Here is an 18227-nt window from a genome sequence, read left to right as displayed (position 1 = left end):
TATATTCAGCTTAATAGTGAAAGACTGCTTTAGCAACTCCTACTAGGACATTTTACTAATACTGAGGGTCTGTGACAATGTAATTTTTCTTCTGGTGGAAGCTGAGCTGTAGTATACTCTGTGAAGGTTAGAATTAAAATAACACCCAGATAGCCACTTTCCTGCTTTGGATTTTTTTTTCTTTTTTTTTGTGTTGGCTTTATTGCCACCATACACATTTGTTCTGTGTGCAGCAATGGTTAAAGAAAATATGTTTTGTTTAGTATCTTAATGGAAAGTAGTTCCTGTAATGTCATCTATGCAAACTGAATGCTGACCTGCTAGAAGTTTTTATTCTAGTAAATTTCAGATTTGTTGTATGTGTATATATGTTGTATGCTGTGTTAAGAAGGTTTTCGATAGGTATGGATGCTTTAATTCTACTGCATCCCTTCCGTGTATCAAGAAGATTAATGAATTAGTCATCATGCATATACGATGTAAAAAAATTAACTTTTTAATTGTGACTCTCTTTGTTACTAGTCTGTAGAAGCTGCCTAGTAAAATATTTGGAGGAAAACAACACCTGTCCAACCTGTCGGATTGTTATACATCAGAGCCACCCATTACAGTATATTGGGTAAGTATAAAAGCAGAAATGCAAGTAGCTTCATTCTGGTTTATACCCTTTGTTACAGTACAGCTTCTCCCAAAATTTTCATTCTTGCTCATCAGCATGTTGAACATTTAAAAAGAAGTTTGAAGGAGATTGAGGAGGAGATACAGGATGAAATTTCTGCTATGAATTTGCAAGGCTGTAGCATGGCAGCTTGTTCCAGACTTAAAAACAAATGAATACTTAAATGTTTAATTTCTGTGTGATTTTTAGTAGGATTTAGTAATTACTAGTTTTGTACACTTGGGTTGTAAAAAAAAAATAAATATATATATATATAAATATTTAGAGGAGTTACACTTTCACAAAGTCATCAAACATTAGTCTCAGATGAACAATGCTTTTCAGCTTCTGACAGTAATGAACAAAATAATTTTCAGCTTTATTGTTCAGTTAATCTTTCAAAGGTCTGATTAGGTCATAGGAGCAGATAAGAATGTCATAGAATCATCATAAAATGGTTTTGGTTGGAAAGGATCTTTTGAGATCTAGTTTCAGCTGCCCTGCTGTGGGCAGGGATGCCTTTTACCTGGATCAGATCTCTCAAAGTTCTATGCAGCCTGGACTGAACATTTCCGGGGATGGGATACGCACAGTTTCCCTGGGCAATCTCTTCCAGCCTCATCACTCTCAGAGAAAAATTTCTACCTATTATCTAACCTACACCTGCTATCTTTTAGTTTAAAACTACTCCTCCTTGTCATATGACTACATGCTCATGTATTAAGTCTGTTTCCAGCCTTCTTATGGGTTCTCTGCACGTACTGGAAGGCTGCTCTGAGGGTTCCCTGCAACCTTTGTTTTCCAGACTCTACAGCCCCAACTCTCTCAGCTTGTTTTCACAGGAGAGGAGGTCTATCCCTCTGATCATTTTCATGCCTGTCCTCTGGACTTACTCCAGCAGGTCCACATCTTTTTTATTTGAGGGCCCCAGAGCTGAAAGCAGTGGTCTAGGTGGGGTCTTTTGCAGGCAGAGTAGGACAAAATCACTTGCTTTGATTTGCTGCCAGGTTTCTTTTGATGCAGCCCAGGATGCAGTTTGCTTTCTGTGCATATGCATATGCAAGTGCATATTGCCAGGTCATGCTAATTCTCCCATTCTCTAATACCCTCAAGTCCTTATCCTCAGAGCTGCTCTCAATCACTTCTCTGCCCAGCCTATATTTGTACTTGGGATTACCCCAACCCAGGTGCAGGACCTTGTACTTAGCCATGTCGAACTTTGAGCTTCACATGGACCCACCTCCTAAGCATTCCTTCCTTCCAGTGTGTCAACTGCCCCACAGAGCTTGGTGTTGCTGGCAAATTTGCTGAGGGTGCTCTCCATCCCACTGTCACTGACAAAGATGTTAAACAGCAATGGTTCCAGTACTGACCCCTGAGAGACCTCTTGGCTATTGAACCATTCATCACAGCTCTTTTGAGTGCAACCATCCAGCCAATTCCTTATCCACCAAGTGCTGCATTGGTCAAATCCATGTTTCTCCAAATAGGGTCAAGGATGTTGTTGCAGGACAGCATCTAATGTTTTGCACAATTCCAAGGCAGATGCCTTTCCTCATCTGCTGTCTCTGTAACCTCATCATAGAAGACCACCAAATCTGTCAGACACAGTTTAGTCTTAGTGAAAGCCATGTTGGCTGTTGCCAGTCACCTCCTTATTTTCCATCTGCATTTACATACTATAATTGCCTTTTCACTAAGTGTTTTTGTTGGGTTTTTTTCTCCTTTTCTTGTCAGAAAAGACATTCTTTCTTTTCCGTGAGTGCTTTCTTTTCATTTTACTGCAGTGTAGTAACTCCTGCTGAAAATGCATTGTGATGGTGTGTCTGCATTAGCTGTTGCATATCAAGTAGTGTTTTGTCTTCCATTATAAAGAACTTGCATTGTTCACAGCATTTTTCAGTATGCCTTTCTCACTTCTATAAAAATTTCAGAAGCAATGGTTATAGCAAATAAGTTTGATTGCACTTTTACAGAAAACTGTCAGTATTTCATACACGCTTATATTGCTCAAGCCCATCCTCATTCAGGAGCCTGAAACTAAGTATGCTGTCCCCACATTTATATAATACACTGATAATATCCTGTATGAGTGTATAATTAAAGGGATAGGTAGATGCAAATAGGCAAGAATGAGTAAATGACATGTAAACAAAAACAACATATTGGTCTTGGTTTTTTGTGCAAAAAGGGGCCAGGAAACAACATGATATTGAGAGCAGCTGGAAGGCAATTTGTTATTTGACTTTTGTTGTTGAATAGACTTCAACTCAAGTCAGTTAGACACTTAGATTTTACAACTAGTTGTAAAATATTGTCTCATCAAAATTGAAGCAAACTTTGTCCAGCCTATGTTTGGATATATTCTCTTATCTTTCTTAAAAAATAATTGACAGTCCAGAGTTCCACAAGGTATTTGAAAGTGGAGATTTAAACTCCTATTCATCTCAGTCTGTCTAGAAAATAGGTAAACCAAATGTGTCTCCTTGTTTATATTTCTAAATACTGTTAAATGGCATCATAAAATCTTAAATTTTTTTAAGACCTTAAAGATGATTTGTATGATCTAGTTCCAACCCCCAGATTGCCACCTCTGATGTAATGATGATGTCTTACTTACATAGTTCTGTTGAAATATTTGTGGCAATGTATTTGCAGTCCATATGTGACACTTCATAGTCCAAGCCTGAGATTGCTACTGGTCAAAATGACATGAATTTAGGATAAGTGATATTTTGAATATTTTTGTAGTGCTACTTAAAGTATTGTTATTACTGTTTGTAAATGTTTCTCGCCATTTCTGTACTTGCTTACTGATCTCCACTGCAGATTCAGGACTTGATACTGCAGATTCTTTGGGGTAATGACATTGCAGTAGCCAAGGCAGACATTTGAATTACTTCTTAGATTATTTCTTAAATGGAATTTAATGTAATATTTAATTTCTTTTGACACTGTAACTTATTTTAGACTAGAACAGGATTTTTCTGGGTGAGCTGAGGATTTGAGTTTAGAATCTTAAGTGGCCCTGCTGTTCTACTTGTGGTGGGATTATTACCTTTTTTTCATTTGAGCCACACTACCTATACAAGCTACTTAGGTACATAATGCTTCTCACAGTTAAAATGTTGTCTTTTAAGAACAAAGTAAAATTTAGGTTTTTTTATGGTCTTTTTGTGTGAACTGTTCTTATGCATTTTAGAAGAATCGTAGTAAAGGTAACTAATCTAGAAATGTGAGAAATTAGTCTATAGTGGTGAGAAACAAGCTATCGTTGATTGTTTGTAATAAAAAAGAGTTTATCTCAAAGTTGGAAAAGAATTCTAGATTATTAGTTACATAATTGTTTTGATGCAGCAGGATGTATTCAGTGGGGTGATTTCCTCCACAGCCTAGTCTTTCTCAAACTTTCATTTGCTTTCTGTCTTAGCCTGTAATTTTTTCATAATTTGTTTTCTGTTGCTGTTCTTTCTGATTTGATAGGAATATTGATTGAGAAGTAAAATTCTGCTTAGGTAAATTTAAAGATTTTTGCATATGGTTAGTACTGGAACTTTTTAAAGAGAAATGTTTTCAATCAAGATGGTGAACTTAAGCTTTTGATTTTGTTTTTGTTCTTTTTTTTTCCTTGCTAGTCATGACAGAACAATGCAAGATATTGTTTACAAACTTGTGCCAGGCCTCCAAGAAGGTGAGTTGTGGTGTGACCTTTTTAAAGGTCAGTTTGCAGATAATTCTTTGACATTAAAAAAACCAAAAGTTTCAAGTGATGAAAAAGGGGATGGGAGAGGGCAACTGAGAAAAATACACAGTAGAAAACTAGACTCTTTCACTTGTGTAATTAATACCAAGACTATATGAACTAGTACACTTCAAGAAAACCTCTGTTCTTTTCTCCATACCCTTCTCAGTTGTAACTTCAAGTTAGTGAGTATATCATGTAGTATAGTATTTTATAAGTTTTGGGACTGGATAGAGGATTAATAGCTGATTTTTAGCAATTACTTTAATTTAATTTCATACCTGTATTAGCAGCAACTGGGTGTGGGGGTGGTGAGAGGCAACATGGGATGTTTCTTCCAAAAGCAATATTACATAAAGCAGAATAGTTATTCAGCTTTTGAATCTTGCTGTACCATAACTGATTTGTTTTTGTCAAACTGTGTACCTGTTGTTCAAACTTTCTAGAATTCTCAGAGGTGAAATGCAATGCAGACTGCTTTTAGTTAATATTTTGAGAGTTCTTTCCTATCGGGGAGCTTCCAATTTGTGTTTTCATAATCCTATTTGACATTAGATCTGATAAACTAAAGAAATACTTTATAAAACTTTCTCAGTATTTTTCTTCTCTTAATGTACGTTAAAGCTTTCATTTAAATAGAGTATTTTAATCTCTTTAAGCTGCTTTTTAACCAGAGCATTTTCAAATATCGGTGTGATTAAGTAGGTACTTCAAAAATTATTTCTAGGATATTGAAAATCAGAAGTATAAATAAAAAATCAAAACCAATGTTTTGACTGAAATAGGGCCGTATTCAGAATGGGAGATATTCAAAATTAGCTGCCGTATTTTAAATTCCATCTCATTTTAGCAGTGATGGTATAGTAGTAGTAGTAGATAGCTTTATGCTGTTGTAATTCTGAAAAATAAGATGAGGCATGACTTGATGCGATAGGAGAGATAGAGGACAGTAAATAATGACACCACCACCACTTGTTGGCAATCCTTAAGTGGGAAGGGATTTGGAATAACTTCATAAATATTGCATTAGAACTTTATTACAGGGATTAATATTTGCAATTTTAAACAGCGGAAATGAAAAAGCAAAGGGAGTTTTATCACAAACTGGGCATGGAAGTTCCAGGGGACATCAAAGGGGAGACATGTTCTACAAAACAGCACCTAGATTCTCATCGAAATGGTAAATAGTCCTTTTTTTATTCTATCTTTGGTGGGTGACAGCTAGTAAATTGATAAACAGATCTGTTGGAAGTATGTGCCCAGTGGGTATATTACAGTCACAATTTTTTCCTAACAGTGAGGAACTGAGTCGGCATGAGATTGTTGCCTTGTCCCTTATTTGTGCACAGAATTCTGTTTTAGCTGTTACTAGCATGTTGCTTGTGGCAAAATCGGTCTCCATAGTAGTGCGTACATGGGGACTGTGAAATTACCCAGCTTCTGGGCTGCTGGCAGCTGAACTCCGTAGGTATTTTCCTCTTTCATGTCATGGGCTGTTGGCTGCCAGTGTTACTTGAGCCGATAAACACAATTTGGGAATAGCAAAGCTTATTCTATACTTTAGTCCTGAAATGTGCTGTTTTAATTGTATTAGCATTATAATGCTAATACAACTAAACAACTGACAGCTAAACGACTGCTGAGTTTATCTGGGGTTTATATATAAAAATAATATGTATGTGTCCTGTATATCTGGGTTTTTTTATCTAAGGTGAAACTAAAGCAGATGAAAATATTAATAAAGAAACTTCGGAGGAAAAACAGGAAGAAGATAATGACTACCACCGAAGTGATGAACAGGTGGGCTCAAAGGGCACGCTCTAGTTTTATCTTGTGTTTTAGCTGTTGTGCTTTGGTAGGATAACTTGGATAATCTAACAGAGAAGAAAATAAGCTTCTTTCAAGCTACTTTTTCTGCTCTCTGATACAAATACAATGCAGTTTGGGTAATGTTTTTTTGTAAGCATGAGGTTTTACTTCAGGGTTTTGGCACGAAGGGAGAATACATTCAAATTTTCATGCAAATGTCTTTATAGTTCCTACTGTTTATGAGTTTTCAAAGATTGCTGTCAAAACAAATCTGTGTAATTTTCTGCCATCTACAGGAGTGTACCCCATTGTTACCATGATACATTGAGCTGAATGTATATTGATAATTACGAATTAAACCTCTGGCACTGTTAACACATTCAGTGCAGGTAGCTCAGGGTGCAATTGCAGTGAGAGCTGCAGGCTGAGCTCTGGCTGGGAGCCCAAGGCAAGAGGCCATGTGCTGGTAACCATTGGCACAGGAAGGGGCACAGGGACCTGTGGCACCATCAAGGACTGGACACTGAGACACAGAAGGAGCTGAGACCACCCCCCACCCCAGACACTGAAGCTGTGAGGGTATGAAAGCTCAGGGGTTCCTTTGTTCAGGGTCCCTTCTCAGAGGCACCAGCTGGAGCTGTTGTTATTTAGTTATTGCACCACAATTAAGCTGTTTGAAGGACATGGATGTCTGAGAATCTGCTATGGGAAACCTGGGGTTGAGCTGAAATCCTGGTCTGACAGTGTGAGGAGTATAGCTGTGAAGGGGCTTCATTCCCAGCTCAGGTGGTGTGAATGTGACTGCCAGAGTGCTTCCTGGATGGTCAGACAGGGAAGCTTCCCTAACAGCACTCTCAGTAATTTACTACATATTTTGTTTTCAGCCTTTAATACTAAGTCAGAGTTAGCCCTATATCAGAAAAGCAGGGAAGCCCAATGTTATGTTTTGAACACAACCTTGCTTGAAAGGTGATAACTCCTTTTGGGATAAACAAGCCATGCCTTTTATGTTTTCTGGTTATGTGTGTCCAGAGTAACTTTGGCTTGGGTTAATTTTCTTTTCAGTTTCCATGTGAGGGAACTTTCAAAGGGATTGTACTTGTTACTAGACCCTCCTAGTGCAATACAAGCATATCATCACAAAGCTTAGACTGTAGCTGGATGGGAAAAGAAGTGAGAATTTGAAAAAATAGTCATATCATTTGTATTCATTCTTTTAAAACATGTTAGAATTAAACTCGATTAGCAGTTGCATTAACAGTAAGAAATTGTTAGAAGCAATCATTAAGAATTGGAAGTAGTTCTTCTTACTTTTTTCTTGCTCTAGCTTTTAACATACAGTTTTCGTAAGCTATTAACAGCCTATGGAATTTGGACTAAAGCAGCCTTCTGACACCAAAAATTACTACTTGAACATTTTTGTCTTATTACTTACCACTCAACTTTTGAGATCTTGGAAAATGTGATTTTCTTAATAGGTGTTTCAGTTTAAAGAATACTAGTACTGTACTTCACTTTATTGGATCAATAAAAACTGCACGCGGAATACATAAGGGGGACTGCAGAAAATGGTTGCAGCCAGCTCTTGATTGTTTGCCTTTTCCTGAAGGTAAGCATCTGCTTGGAGTGCAATAGCAGCAAACTGCGTGGACTGAAACGAAAATGGATTCGTTGCTCTGCACAAGCAACAGTCTTGCATCTAAAGAAGTTCATTGCCAAAAAACTCAACCTTTCTTCTTTTAATGAGGTACTATTTTAATTTTTTAAAATAAGTTTACAGATATAAAAACTTTAAAGGGATGTGTTTGTTCCTTTGCAAAAGGATGTATTTTATTTTCAGAAAACAGAAGCATACACTGCTTATTGAATTATATGTTATATAGCCATTTTCTTGTCCTTTCTTAGGACTTTCCTCTTAGTTTGCAGTGCATCTTTTCATGTGCATTTATAAATAGTTGAGCTAAAAGGCTTGGTTATATGCTTCGACATATGTTGAAATGGACTCCGGCAAGATGATTTGTTTGATCAGTTGTAGCTGAGTTTATCCCCAGTGTTTCAGGAAGTTTGCAATCTACAGGGGCCAGGCAGAAGCCAACACTTGAACAACACTGAAGCCTGGCTGAAGAGAAAGCACCACAAATACTTTGTTCTTTTCTGAGCTCTTAGTGGAGCTCAGTCTGAAGGTGCTGCCTACCACAGCCGGAGTGTTACCAGATGCCTGCTTTTCCCTGTCTTTACAAGGAATCATGGGAATAGTTTAAGTTGAAAGGTACAGAAGGAAAGGCAATACTTTGCACTTCTCCTAGATCAGATTCAAAAATAACAATGGGAAACTATGAATGCAGCCCCTGTTTATCACTTGGGTGGATCTTGGTCACAGTTTTTGGACATCTCAGCTGACTCTTAACTTGACATCTTTCTGTTCCATATTGTGACCCTGATTCACTGAATTTCATTAAGACATTTCATCCAAATCAGATCATCTGCTTCCAGTCCAGTGTGTCAATACCTTTCTGCTCAAACTTGTCAACAGCCAATTTGCATCTCTTACTACTTTTCCGTCACAGCTTCTGTACACTTCAAACTGACATTCTTTCTGTCTTATGATTCAAGTGCATCCCCAAACTCTGCCAGTCTTCCTGAAACAAAACCATTTATCCTGTCCTGTCCCCATCTGGCTCAGAGGTGGCTGACTCCCAGCTTTACCCCAGCAGCTGCATAGCTAGAAGGATTGTTCAGAAGGCTTTTTTTTAATGTATTCTTTTGGTATATACATGTGTAAGCCCTCCAGTGTACTGTGCCAATCTGTGACTTAAAGATCTACTTGGTTTCTACTGAAAGAAAGACTTTTCAGGAGTACTGTTTATTCCTTTATCCCTTTCTGCCTTCTTAAAAAGGACATAAATGGCTGTGTAATTGTACCAGTACCAAGTAACATAGAAGGAGAATTTGAGTTTGTGGTCACTTGGTTGCTTGATACAGACTATTCCAGGTTTGAAATATTGCCATGTAAGTAGACTTGTATGCATATTCAGATCTTTCTGGGCTGTGGGGTAAAGCATTGTGATATAAGCCACCTTGCTGGAACTAACTGTTTTTATACATGTTCCCTGGTTTTAGTTCATGTTCAGTTATTGTAGGTGAGTAGTCATACGATCCTTTTGTTTTTTTTGTTGAGATCCTTACTGTTTCTAATATCAAGATTTTTTTTTTAAAACTGGGGTAAAAAACAAAAGATGTTTATTCACCATCTGTAAAAACCCCATAAATATAGCATATGAGTATATGGCAGACAGTTTTAAAAAAAGTCTATCCTTTTAACAATGCCAGCTGACTGGTGTTAGTTAAAAAAAAAAAATAAATCATAGTATGCTAAATAACAGGTCTCTTTGAGATTTTTTTTCTCCTTGTTCATGTATGCAGCCTTTTTAAAAGCACATAAAGCTTTCAGGAAAGGCCATTAGTACTCTTCAGGAAGATAAATCAAGCAGTTAAGTCCAGATCATAATGTGTTTCCTAGGCAGGCATTGACATTGTCTTTCAGTACTCTGTGTTGAGAGTTGAGAAAAGATACTATCTTTTCTTTCCTGGTATGTTTTTTGTCTGCAGGACAGCTGCAGGATTACCAGTTCCAGTATCTTCAGGGAAAAAGAAGTCTTGTCAAATGTGTAGTATTATGTGAAATATGTTGTTTGGTCCATTGGGTCCCAATGAATTAACTGTTACCTTTATTTTGTCAGCTGGACATATTATGCAATGAAGAGATTCTTGGCAAGGACCACACGCTCAAGTTTGTAGTTGTTACTAGATGGAGATTTAAGGTATGACACAGTGGTGCAATGTAAATCATGAAGTGGTCAAATAAAATGTTTATAAAATAGCAATAATTTGGAACTATACTGCAGTATACTTTCATACAAGCTACTTTTATAAATATCTACTACAACATCCTTAGACACCAAGTATTTAGTTGTTTCCAGTAAATGAGGGAAAGGAGAAGTATTCATTGCAAGAGAAAAGAGAAAAGACTGCATTAGCTGTCAAATTGTTATAAAGTCTGGCAGAGGAAGTAGCAGCTACAAAAAGTATTATTTTTAGCCCCTTCAGACAGTAAGGATGAATAGCAAAACCAAACACTTAGGAGGGAAGTCAACACTGAACAGAGTCAGTATGTGTATACATGGAGTTATTGGAACAAGAAGTTCATAATTGTAGTGCAAAAGCAACACATTCTGAGCATACAGTGAGTGTACACTGAGGTGAAATCACTTGGGGGCTTTGGATGCATACCTAGAAGCAGTCCACATGTGAGTAGAGAAGCATTTTTCTGTCTTGGAGTTAAAAAAAAATTGACCTGTGTAAGAGTCACGAGATAAAGTCAATGATCAGTGTTAAAAATGCAAATGTCACAAGTGGAATCTTGCTGGAATCTGTTTCATACAGTGTTTCTGAATGACATGGAAATGGATTTGAGTAGTTAATTAAGAGTGCAGTGACAGCATTGGCATTATTTAGGTTAGTGACAGATGGATGATAAAGTCTTGGATGAAGTCTTCACAGTTCTGATTGACCGGTGATTAACACCTGAAGTTGAATGTAGGTATAGATAAAAAGATACAATGCAAATAGTAGGGCTTTGTGGTGTAGCAGGGAGAACCAAACAGGGGCATCAAATTAATATGCATCTGTACATAGTCTACTCTTCACCTGTGAGAGATCTGTGTAATTGAGATGTGGAAAGCAGAACTGTAAACTGTCTTCCCAAGTGAAAGATGTGGTGGATGTAAAATGAAACGGAGACATGGAAGGTCCAGAACAAACAAGCTGAAGCAAGTGTTTTCATGAGATACAAAACTCGATGGTGCAGGATGTTGTGGTTTTTAGAAGTTTGCCTATTCATAAAAAAAAAATAAAAAAATCAATGGATGCTTTCACAGAAGAGGAATCAAGTGAGAGCTATTACATGTGAAGTACCAGATACTCTAATGCTGCTTTCTAGACACGTCCATTGCTTCAGGGAGTTTCCCAAGATAAACAAATCTGTTCCTGAAATAAAGGGGAAGGGATTCTTTATCACTTGTTTGAGCCCCACAGATGAAGTTGCCCATTGTCTTTGTCTTGGTGAATTTTTCATAAGTCAGATAGCTGCTCTCATCTTTAATTGAAGCTATGGTTTATGACACAGAAGTTTTTCCTACTGAACAGATTAATTCTGGATTTGTTTCTTAACTTAATGGTATTTCTCTTTTACAGAAAGCACCTCTACTGCTACACTATAGACCCAAAATGGACTTGCTGTAAGGGAACTTTATTGTCCTTCTGGACAGAGCTTTTTGCAGAGACTATCATCTGGCACCTTCTTAGTGCATCACTAATCACATGACACAAACCAGCTGAATAATTTTGGAAGACTGGAGGGCTTTCATAGTGGACTGTCCTGAATATTTCACCTAGGTATGTTTTACCTAGACTTCTGGGCAGACAATATTTATACTTTTTTTGTATGGAAGAAAGAAGTTTCAATTCAACAAGACACTACCAGCATTAAGTTTACAGATACTGAAAACACTTCACAGTTCCATGTAGCTCAGCCTGATTTGTCTCTTACAGTTACACACAGAAAAAAAATTAGAGTGTTGTGGGGTGATATAAATATGTTGCTTTTGACACCAAGTTGCATTTAGTTACTTCTCGCATTCTAAATCTTTAAAAACTATATTTTTGCAAAGTGTTATTGTCTTATATAGTATGCCTGATTGCATTGGCTTTATTCAAGTTATTCTGTAGAGCATTGAACATACCTGATAATACAGTGACTGGTGATAATTTATTATGCTGCATTGAAAACTTAAGAAATTCTGGGAAACCAATAAATTTGTCATTTTTTGCCCAGTTATTGCTTTCCCTCACCTTGTGTTTTAATAAAGTTTTGATACTTCTGTATACGTGTTAATTTGGTAAGACTAATAGAAATAATTTCAGTTGATTTTAATGTGCCGTGATATATATTTTGCTATGGTATAAATTGCACCATGTAATGACAAATACTCACAAGTGCTAGATTTGTGAATTTCTTAAAAAATAAGCATTTCTTATGTATTTGTGGCTTGCAGAAATCAGTTTTTAATTTGGAGAGAATTTGCTATCACTAGCTGTTGAAACAGTGGCTCTTGGCAACTTTGAGAGTATTGCAGATTTTTCATTTCACTGATTAAAACTTCTTCAGATATTACGGGCAGCTTTAAATTTCTTTAGCTGTTTTCTTATGAAACCATAGCATTTTCCTTACTGGAATTCCTAGCTTACATGGGGTAGGGAGAAATGGGGAGTCAAGACAAGATTATTTTAGCACCTTTTGGCCTTAACTAGTAATTTTGCTTGCATCAGCCCTAATGGATGCAAGGTAGTACACATTCATGTATGTATGGGTACATACATCTATATACACATATAACTATGTATGTTATAGAAAGCACCCTCAATGGCACTTAGCAGGGCTCACTGCACTTTTTGTAAGGCTTTTTGAAATAATTGGCTTTGAAAAAAACAGTAGTTGAAAGTGATTTCTGCAAGCTATATCCGCTATGTATCGTCCATAGTACGATTGTAAGAACATTTGTCTGGCACAGGTGTGAAGTCACTGAAAACAGTGTATGCCCTATTGCTGCCAGATGGAAATAGTTAACTTAATTTTTGGTTTTGCGTTTTCCTGTCAGCTGAAAATGCTAGTTGCTATTCCTATTATTAAACCCTGTTATTGTTTGATAAATTGTCTTTGGATAAGAAGCCCTGCTTCCTCTTGCTTGCTCCTTTGCTTCTTCTGCTAGAAAGTGTTACTTGATAACCAGAAGCTGATACTGCAAGAGATTATCTAAGCATTTTAAATATTCTTCCTCTTGAGTTTTCAAAGCGCTACATTCCTCAGCACATTTCCCTTAATTTCTCTCTCTGGAATCTTCAGTTCTCCTTTCCCAGCTCTGCTGCTGCTTGTGCTTACCTCTGACAACAGGGCTCCTTATTTTTGATTACAGTCACAGATGTGAGTGGGAAGGAAATAAAAAAAAATTACGTGAGCAGAGAATGAAAGGGAGCCTCCTGAATTGTGGAGATGGAAAGGAGAGCCACACTAAAGCCAGAACATGCTGCTGTCCTTGCCGGGTGAAAGTCTAAGATAGCTGCATTTGAATGTTTAGGTTACACAAAAATCCACATCTGGTTCTTGTGTGGCATTGTGTGTGTGCATGTCTGTGATTCATTGAGTCAAATTTGGCTCTGATTTTGTCTTGCTGTTTGTGTATTTTCAGCTTTTTTTCTGTCTTTCTAATTACTTGATCTGGCAGAAAAGAACAGATGAGATCATGTGTCTACCATTTTTAAAACTTTCCATGAAAGCAGTGAATGCAGGTGATACGGATGTGTACACAAGCTGACATACTGGGCCTCTCTGGAACTGTTTGTTACATGGTTGTTACTGTTCTAGTAAAGAAGGGGCTGGCTTTGTCACTGAGGCACTGAGAATATGGACAGGACTGTAAAGAGTCCCCACTCTGTGTACCCAGAGTATACACACAGTGGCTGTACCTGGTGTAGACATAAAACTAAAGCTGCCAGACAGCATTCTGATTAACCACCTTAATCAGAATATATATATACACACACACACAAAAATATATATACATAGACACATATAAATGAGATGTCTACCTCAAGTGTGTGTACAGCAGAAAACTTTTGTATGACTAGGCATTGACGCAGTGCTGTTAAAGTACATTGGGATTTCATTATTTCCTTGTGTACTTGAGCAACTGAGAAATTAATTATGAACACACAAATTCAGAAGCCTTTCAAATCTATCTCTTGCTGTAACAACTTACAATACAAAACTTAAAAGTTTATAACCATCTTTAGAATCACTTGAATTTGTTATGGTGCTATCAGTATATAGAAAACTGTTTATATGGATACATAAATTCAAGCCAGTATTAATACCTATAGCTGGGGTTTTTGCTTATAATTGTGTGTAACTGCTTTTGCAATGTGTTTAATCTGATAAAACCGCACCAGTGAAAAAAACCAACAACAACAAAGAAAACCAAACAAAAAACCCCCAAACCAACAAAGAAACCCAAAGTTACTCAGTTGTTTTAATGAATCACATGTGATAACATCTTCACTATAAATTTGCCCTCGGGAGTGGTGTGACTGTGTCTGTACCATATGTTAGTCTCACTAAAAGACTACAGTGTAGAGCAAGGTTTTCTTTGGGTCAGAGCCTTGTTTAATTTCTGTGACACTTAAAAGAATTTATATCAAGATTATATTGGGTAAAGTTACCCTGATACTGTTCAAAGTTGAACTAAAATTTGGACTCGGCCATAGATATTACTTAGTCCTGGTGAGATCATGGTAGTTTATTTTGGCTTTTGTGAAGATGCCATTACTGTGAAGTAGTTTTTACAATTTCTTACGCTGGTAAATAGTTGCAGTAAGGAAGTATCTTGTTGCATTATCCTCAGCAGCAATGAGACTGATGAATCACCTGGGCTTAGAGTCTCATTAAGTATACTTTCATTAAAAATAAAGAATTCAGATAGAATATATAATATTGAATTTAAATAAGATTTGGGGGTTTAAATTTTAACTTTATAAAATTATTTATTCTATTTTAAGCCTTCTGTCTTATTTTACCATCCAAGTATTTTTGGTTTCAATGGTTCAGCTTTATTTACGGGCACATAGAATGAAATTTTAAGATGTTTTTACAAGCTTCTTCCTTTTACATTGAGTTTAAGTAGCTTTCATCTGTATGATTTTGTTTTGTACGGATAAAGAGCATTACTTATGCTTTTGTGCAATAGGTTTGAAACATGCATTTTTTAGGCTTATGTTTAAATTGTAAATGTAGCATCTACTTACCATACATTTAAAAGGAATGTAGATGGCTTTTCTCACTTGTTTAAATGGAGTTTTATTTGGGGCTGTTATTTGGGGGTGGTGTGTGTGTTTTATGCTTTGTTCCATTTTTTATTTTAAGAGTGAAATGGGGGATTTAAAATATCTGTAAGTACAAGAACTATCTGTCAGCAATATTTTAAAATAAACGATCTTGCAAGAAACCTTAATGTGAATTGTGGAAGCAATCGACAAGACTTGCAGCCTATCTGAAAATGTTTTGTGCCATTGTTAGGTCTGGTATATTTGTGTACCATCACACCTGGGAATATTTTTTTCTACTGGTTGTGCAATAGTATGCACAACACTGTCACTCAGGAGATATGGGACCATAAAAAATATCAGACTACAACTATGATGGTGCTATTTTTTCCAATAGGCTACTAGCCTTTGAAAGCTTATCTGGCTCTTATTGTCTTTATAACAACACAGTCCTAGGGGATTTACAGATTTTTTTTTTTTCTACTAGATGATAAATATAACTTGCTATTTTACAGCATTCTGCATATTACATTGAGATAAATATAATAGGAAAAAGCCAACCAGTCTGTACATCAGTGAGATGAATCTTAGGTACATGTTTTGTACAGAAGGCTTTACTGAACAGAAAAACAAAGTTTCTGCTTTTCCTCAGGTAATCACTTCAGTTTGTATGTTTCACTGAAAACGTTAATGCAACTTCAGTTAGTCTGCCTAAAGTTGGTAACAGGGAAAGAAATAGTTCCACACACAAGTCTCCCTACATAAGATATAATTAGATGTTACTTGGGTCTTGAGATCTATTTTTGAAGAAAAAGCTGCAGAGAACAAGATTAAAGAGCATGGAATCATCTTCAATCTCTGCACTAACTTGCAGTCAGGACAGAAATTACCTAGGAACGTGGGTCTTGTGGCAAGTCAACAGGTAATGTTTTACCTGTTTATTTATATACAAATTAAAGGTATGACTTTACTGTTTGCTCCATATTTTATCCTGCTTAGAGTTTTTGGAAATCTTTTGAAGCCACGAAGACCTGTACAATGTCCTGGTGGTAGGGTGGGAACTAAATGTCCAATTCTATGAATATTTACATTGGTAACTTTACTAATAACCTGGATGGTTCCACAGAAACCAGTGGGATCATCCATTCAAACAGAGGTATGGCTGAAGGAAGAACTCCTGAGTTTTGAATACTGATATTCCACTATTTTTGTTATTTCTGTTTGAAACTGAAAGTATTGGTTTGATGGAATCTTTAATTCAAGTGACTTATCTGGACAAAAGGAAAGTTTGTTCTTTCCTTCTGCAAACAGGATCATTTTGCAGTTAAGGGACAATTAGCCAGTGCAACCACTAAGCCTTTTATCCTCATATATGGCATAATAAAGATTCTGGAACTGTCAGAGTGTAAAACCATATTTTTGGCTTAGCTTCATTTAAAAGTTTACAATTTTTTATGCTTTGTGTTGCTGTGTAATTTCTGTACTACTGGTGGCTAGTTTTGTCTGAATAAGCCTTTTGGGGATTAATGCTTAATGTTCGATTTTATGATAGTGAAGCTTGTATCCAGTGTTTTGCCAATGAATATTATATGCTTGTTAATAAAAGCAGAGAAACTAACTGAAATGCTGTGAGGCTGGAAGTTTTTGTCCCATTCTTTCCCGGGTAAATAAGGAACTAGCAGTCATCGTAGCACTGAATAAATGCAGTGTGACTGAAACAGAGGTGGTGTGGCATTGCATTGTCATAAAATCTGCCTTTTGCTCAAAACACAAAAAGTATTACTCTACTGGCAGTATGTCTGTGACAATTGTGCGTCAAGTAACTGCCAGATAGGCAGATTAAAACTGCCGGATTAAATGGCTTCAGTCACCCAGAGGGAAAACAGCATTATCCCGGTGTCTTTATGTACCTGGATAAAAAGGCACTTACTTACCTGACCTGTATGTGTTCCTTTGTTTATGCACTTGGCCTGTTGGGAACTGTCAGCTACTCTGGGCTGCTTTGAAGGCAGTTTTATTCATACACATATTTCTTAGTTGCGCTGATACTACCCATGCATTATTGTCCTGAGGAAATTAGGGCTTTGCCACCTACTAGCTTCATTTAAGTATCAGTATGACAAACTGTCTGCAGAGAAGTCCCTTTGCTTGTGTATGGTTACTTAAAAGAGAATGAAAATTAGCACTAATTCAGCAAGTTACATTTTATAAGTCTTCCATGCCTTTATTATAAGTGGTTCTAATACTTAGCTGAACTTTTTACTACTAGTTGCTTCCATCTATCTGTGAAGTAACCAGTGATGGGCCTGGCTCCCTCCTTTCCTGAACATGGTATTATTCTAATAAAGAGTAGAAACTTTTCCTCTTGGACTGAAATTCCCAAGCATCACAAAAAGAAATTGTGCTAACGCATGTGTTTGCTAGCCCCGAAAGCATAAACCTGCCCTGCAGCCAGTAGGAGCTAACTCAGCCAGTAGGAGCTAACTACATTTTTTTCCCCCAGAGGTAATACAATATGAAAAAAATTTTACTGGTATTTCTTACTTTATCTGTAACTGACATTTTCTTATTTTGCTGATTGACAATTCCGCTATAAAAAAACATTACTTTGAGTGGAATACCTCTTTTTTGTGCAATAACTTCATCCTTGGGATTAGAGCGGTCAGGGAAAAAATCCATATCAATTGAATATGTGCAGGTAAAATAGATAAATTCAGCTGTTTAAACACAGGTGTATACATAGTCATTCATGGGTCAGTTGGTCTCAAATTAGGCTTAATCCAGTGTCACATATGAATAGAGGTATACTGCAGTGCAAATCTCTATGTACTTCTGTAACCAGTCCCTGCATCTTTAATTTCCAACATCATCATCGTTTAGCTTTTTATATTCTTGATTTTTTTTTTTAGGCTTCTTTTTTTTTTTTTTTTTATTCTTGATTTTTTTTTAGGCTTCATTTTGATTAGTTTTTTGGGGTTTTTTTTGAGAGAGTGAATCAATGATCTGATGTTAGTAGAGAAAAAGGTTTACAAGAGTAGTCTGAGAGATTCAGCTACGAAGAGGAAGATGTGGTCCACGTCTGTA

The 18227-nt window shown here is 36.6% G+C and overlaps 1 protein-coding gene across 9 annotated transcripts in view; it reads left to right on the top strand.

Moving 5' to 3' along the window:
• The window catches only part of PCGF3 (polycomb group ring finger 3), a 55493-nt gene extending 38726 nt beyond the window's left edge, over positions 1 to 16767 (top strand). For all 9 annotated transcript variants that reach the window (XM_086866758.1, XM_086866759.1, XM_023944967.2 and 6 more), the window contains 7 exons: positions 523 to 619; positions 4294 to 4349; positions 5470 to 5580; positions 6112 to 6200; positions 7819 to 7956; positions 9950 to 10030; positions 11463 to 16767. In XM_086866758.1, coding sequence (XP_086722884.1) covers positions 523 to 619; positions 4294 to 4349; positions 5470 to 5580; positions 6112 to 6200; positions 7819 to 7956; positions 9950 to 10030; positions 11463 to 11510 — 620 coding nt within the window. In that variant the 3' untranslated portion in view covers positions 11511 to 16767. The remainder of the gene's footprint in view (positions 1 to 522; positions 620 to 4293; positions 4350 to 5469; positions 5581 to 6111; positions 6201 to 7818; positions 7957 to 9949; positions 10031 to 11462) is intronic.
• Positions 16768 to 18227: the final 1460 nt, after the last annotated feature.

The sequence above is a fragment of the Cyanistes caeruleus genome, chromosome Z (genome assembly GCF_971803275.1).
Source record: "Cyanistes caeruleus chromosome Z, bCyaCae1.hap1.1, whole genome shotgun sequence".
Lineage (NCBI taxonomy): Eukaryota > Metazoa > Chordata > Aves > Passeriformes > Paridae > Cyanistes > Cyanistes caeruleus.
The sequence above is the reverse complement of the archived record's forward strand: the minus strand, read 5'-3'. Positions and strand labels throughout refer to the sequence as shown.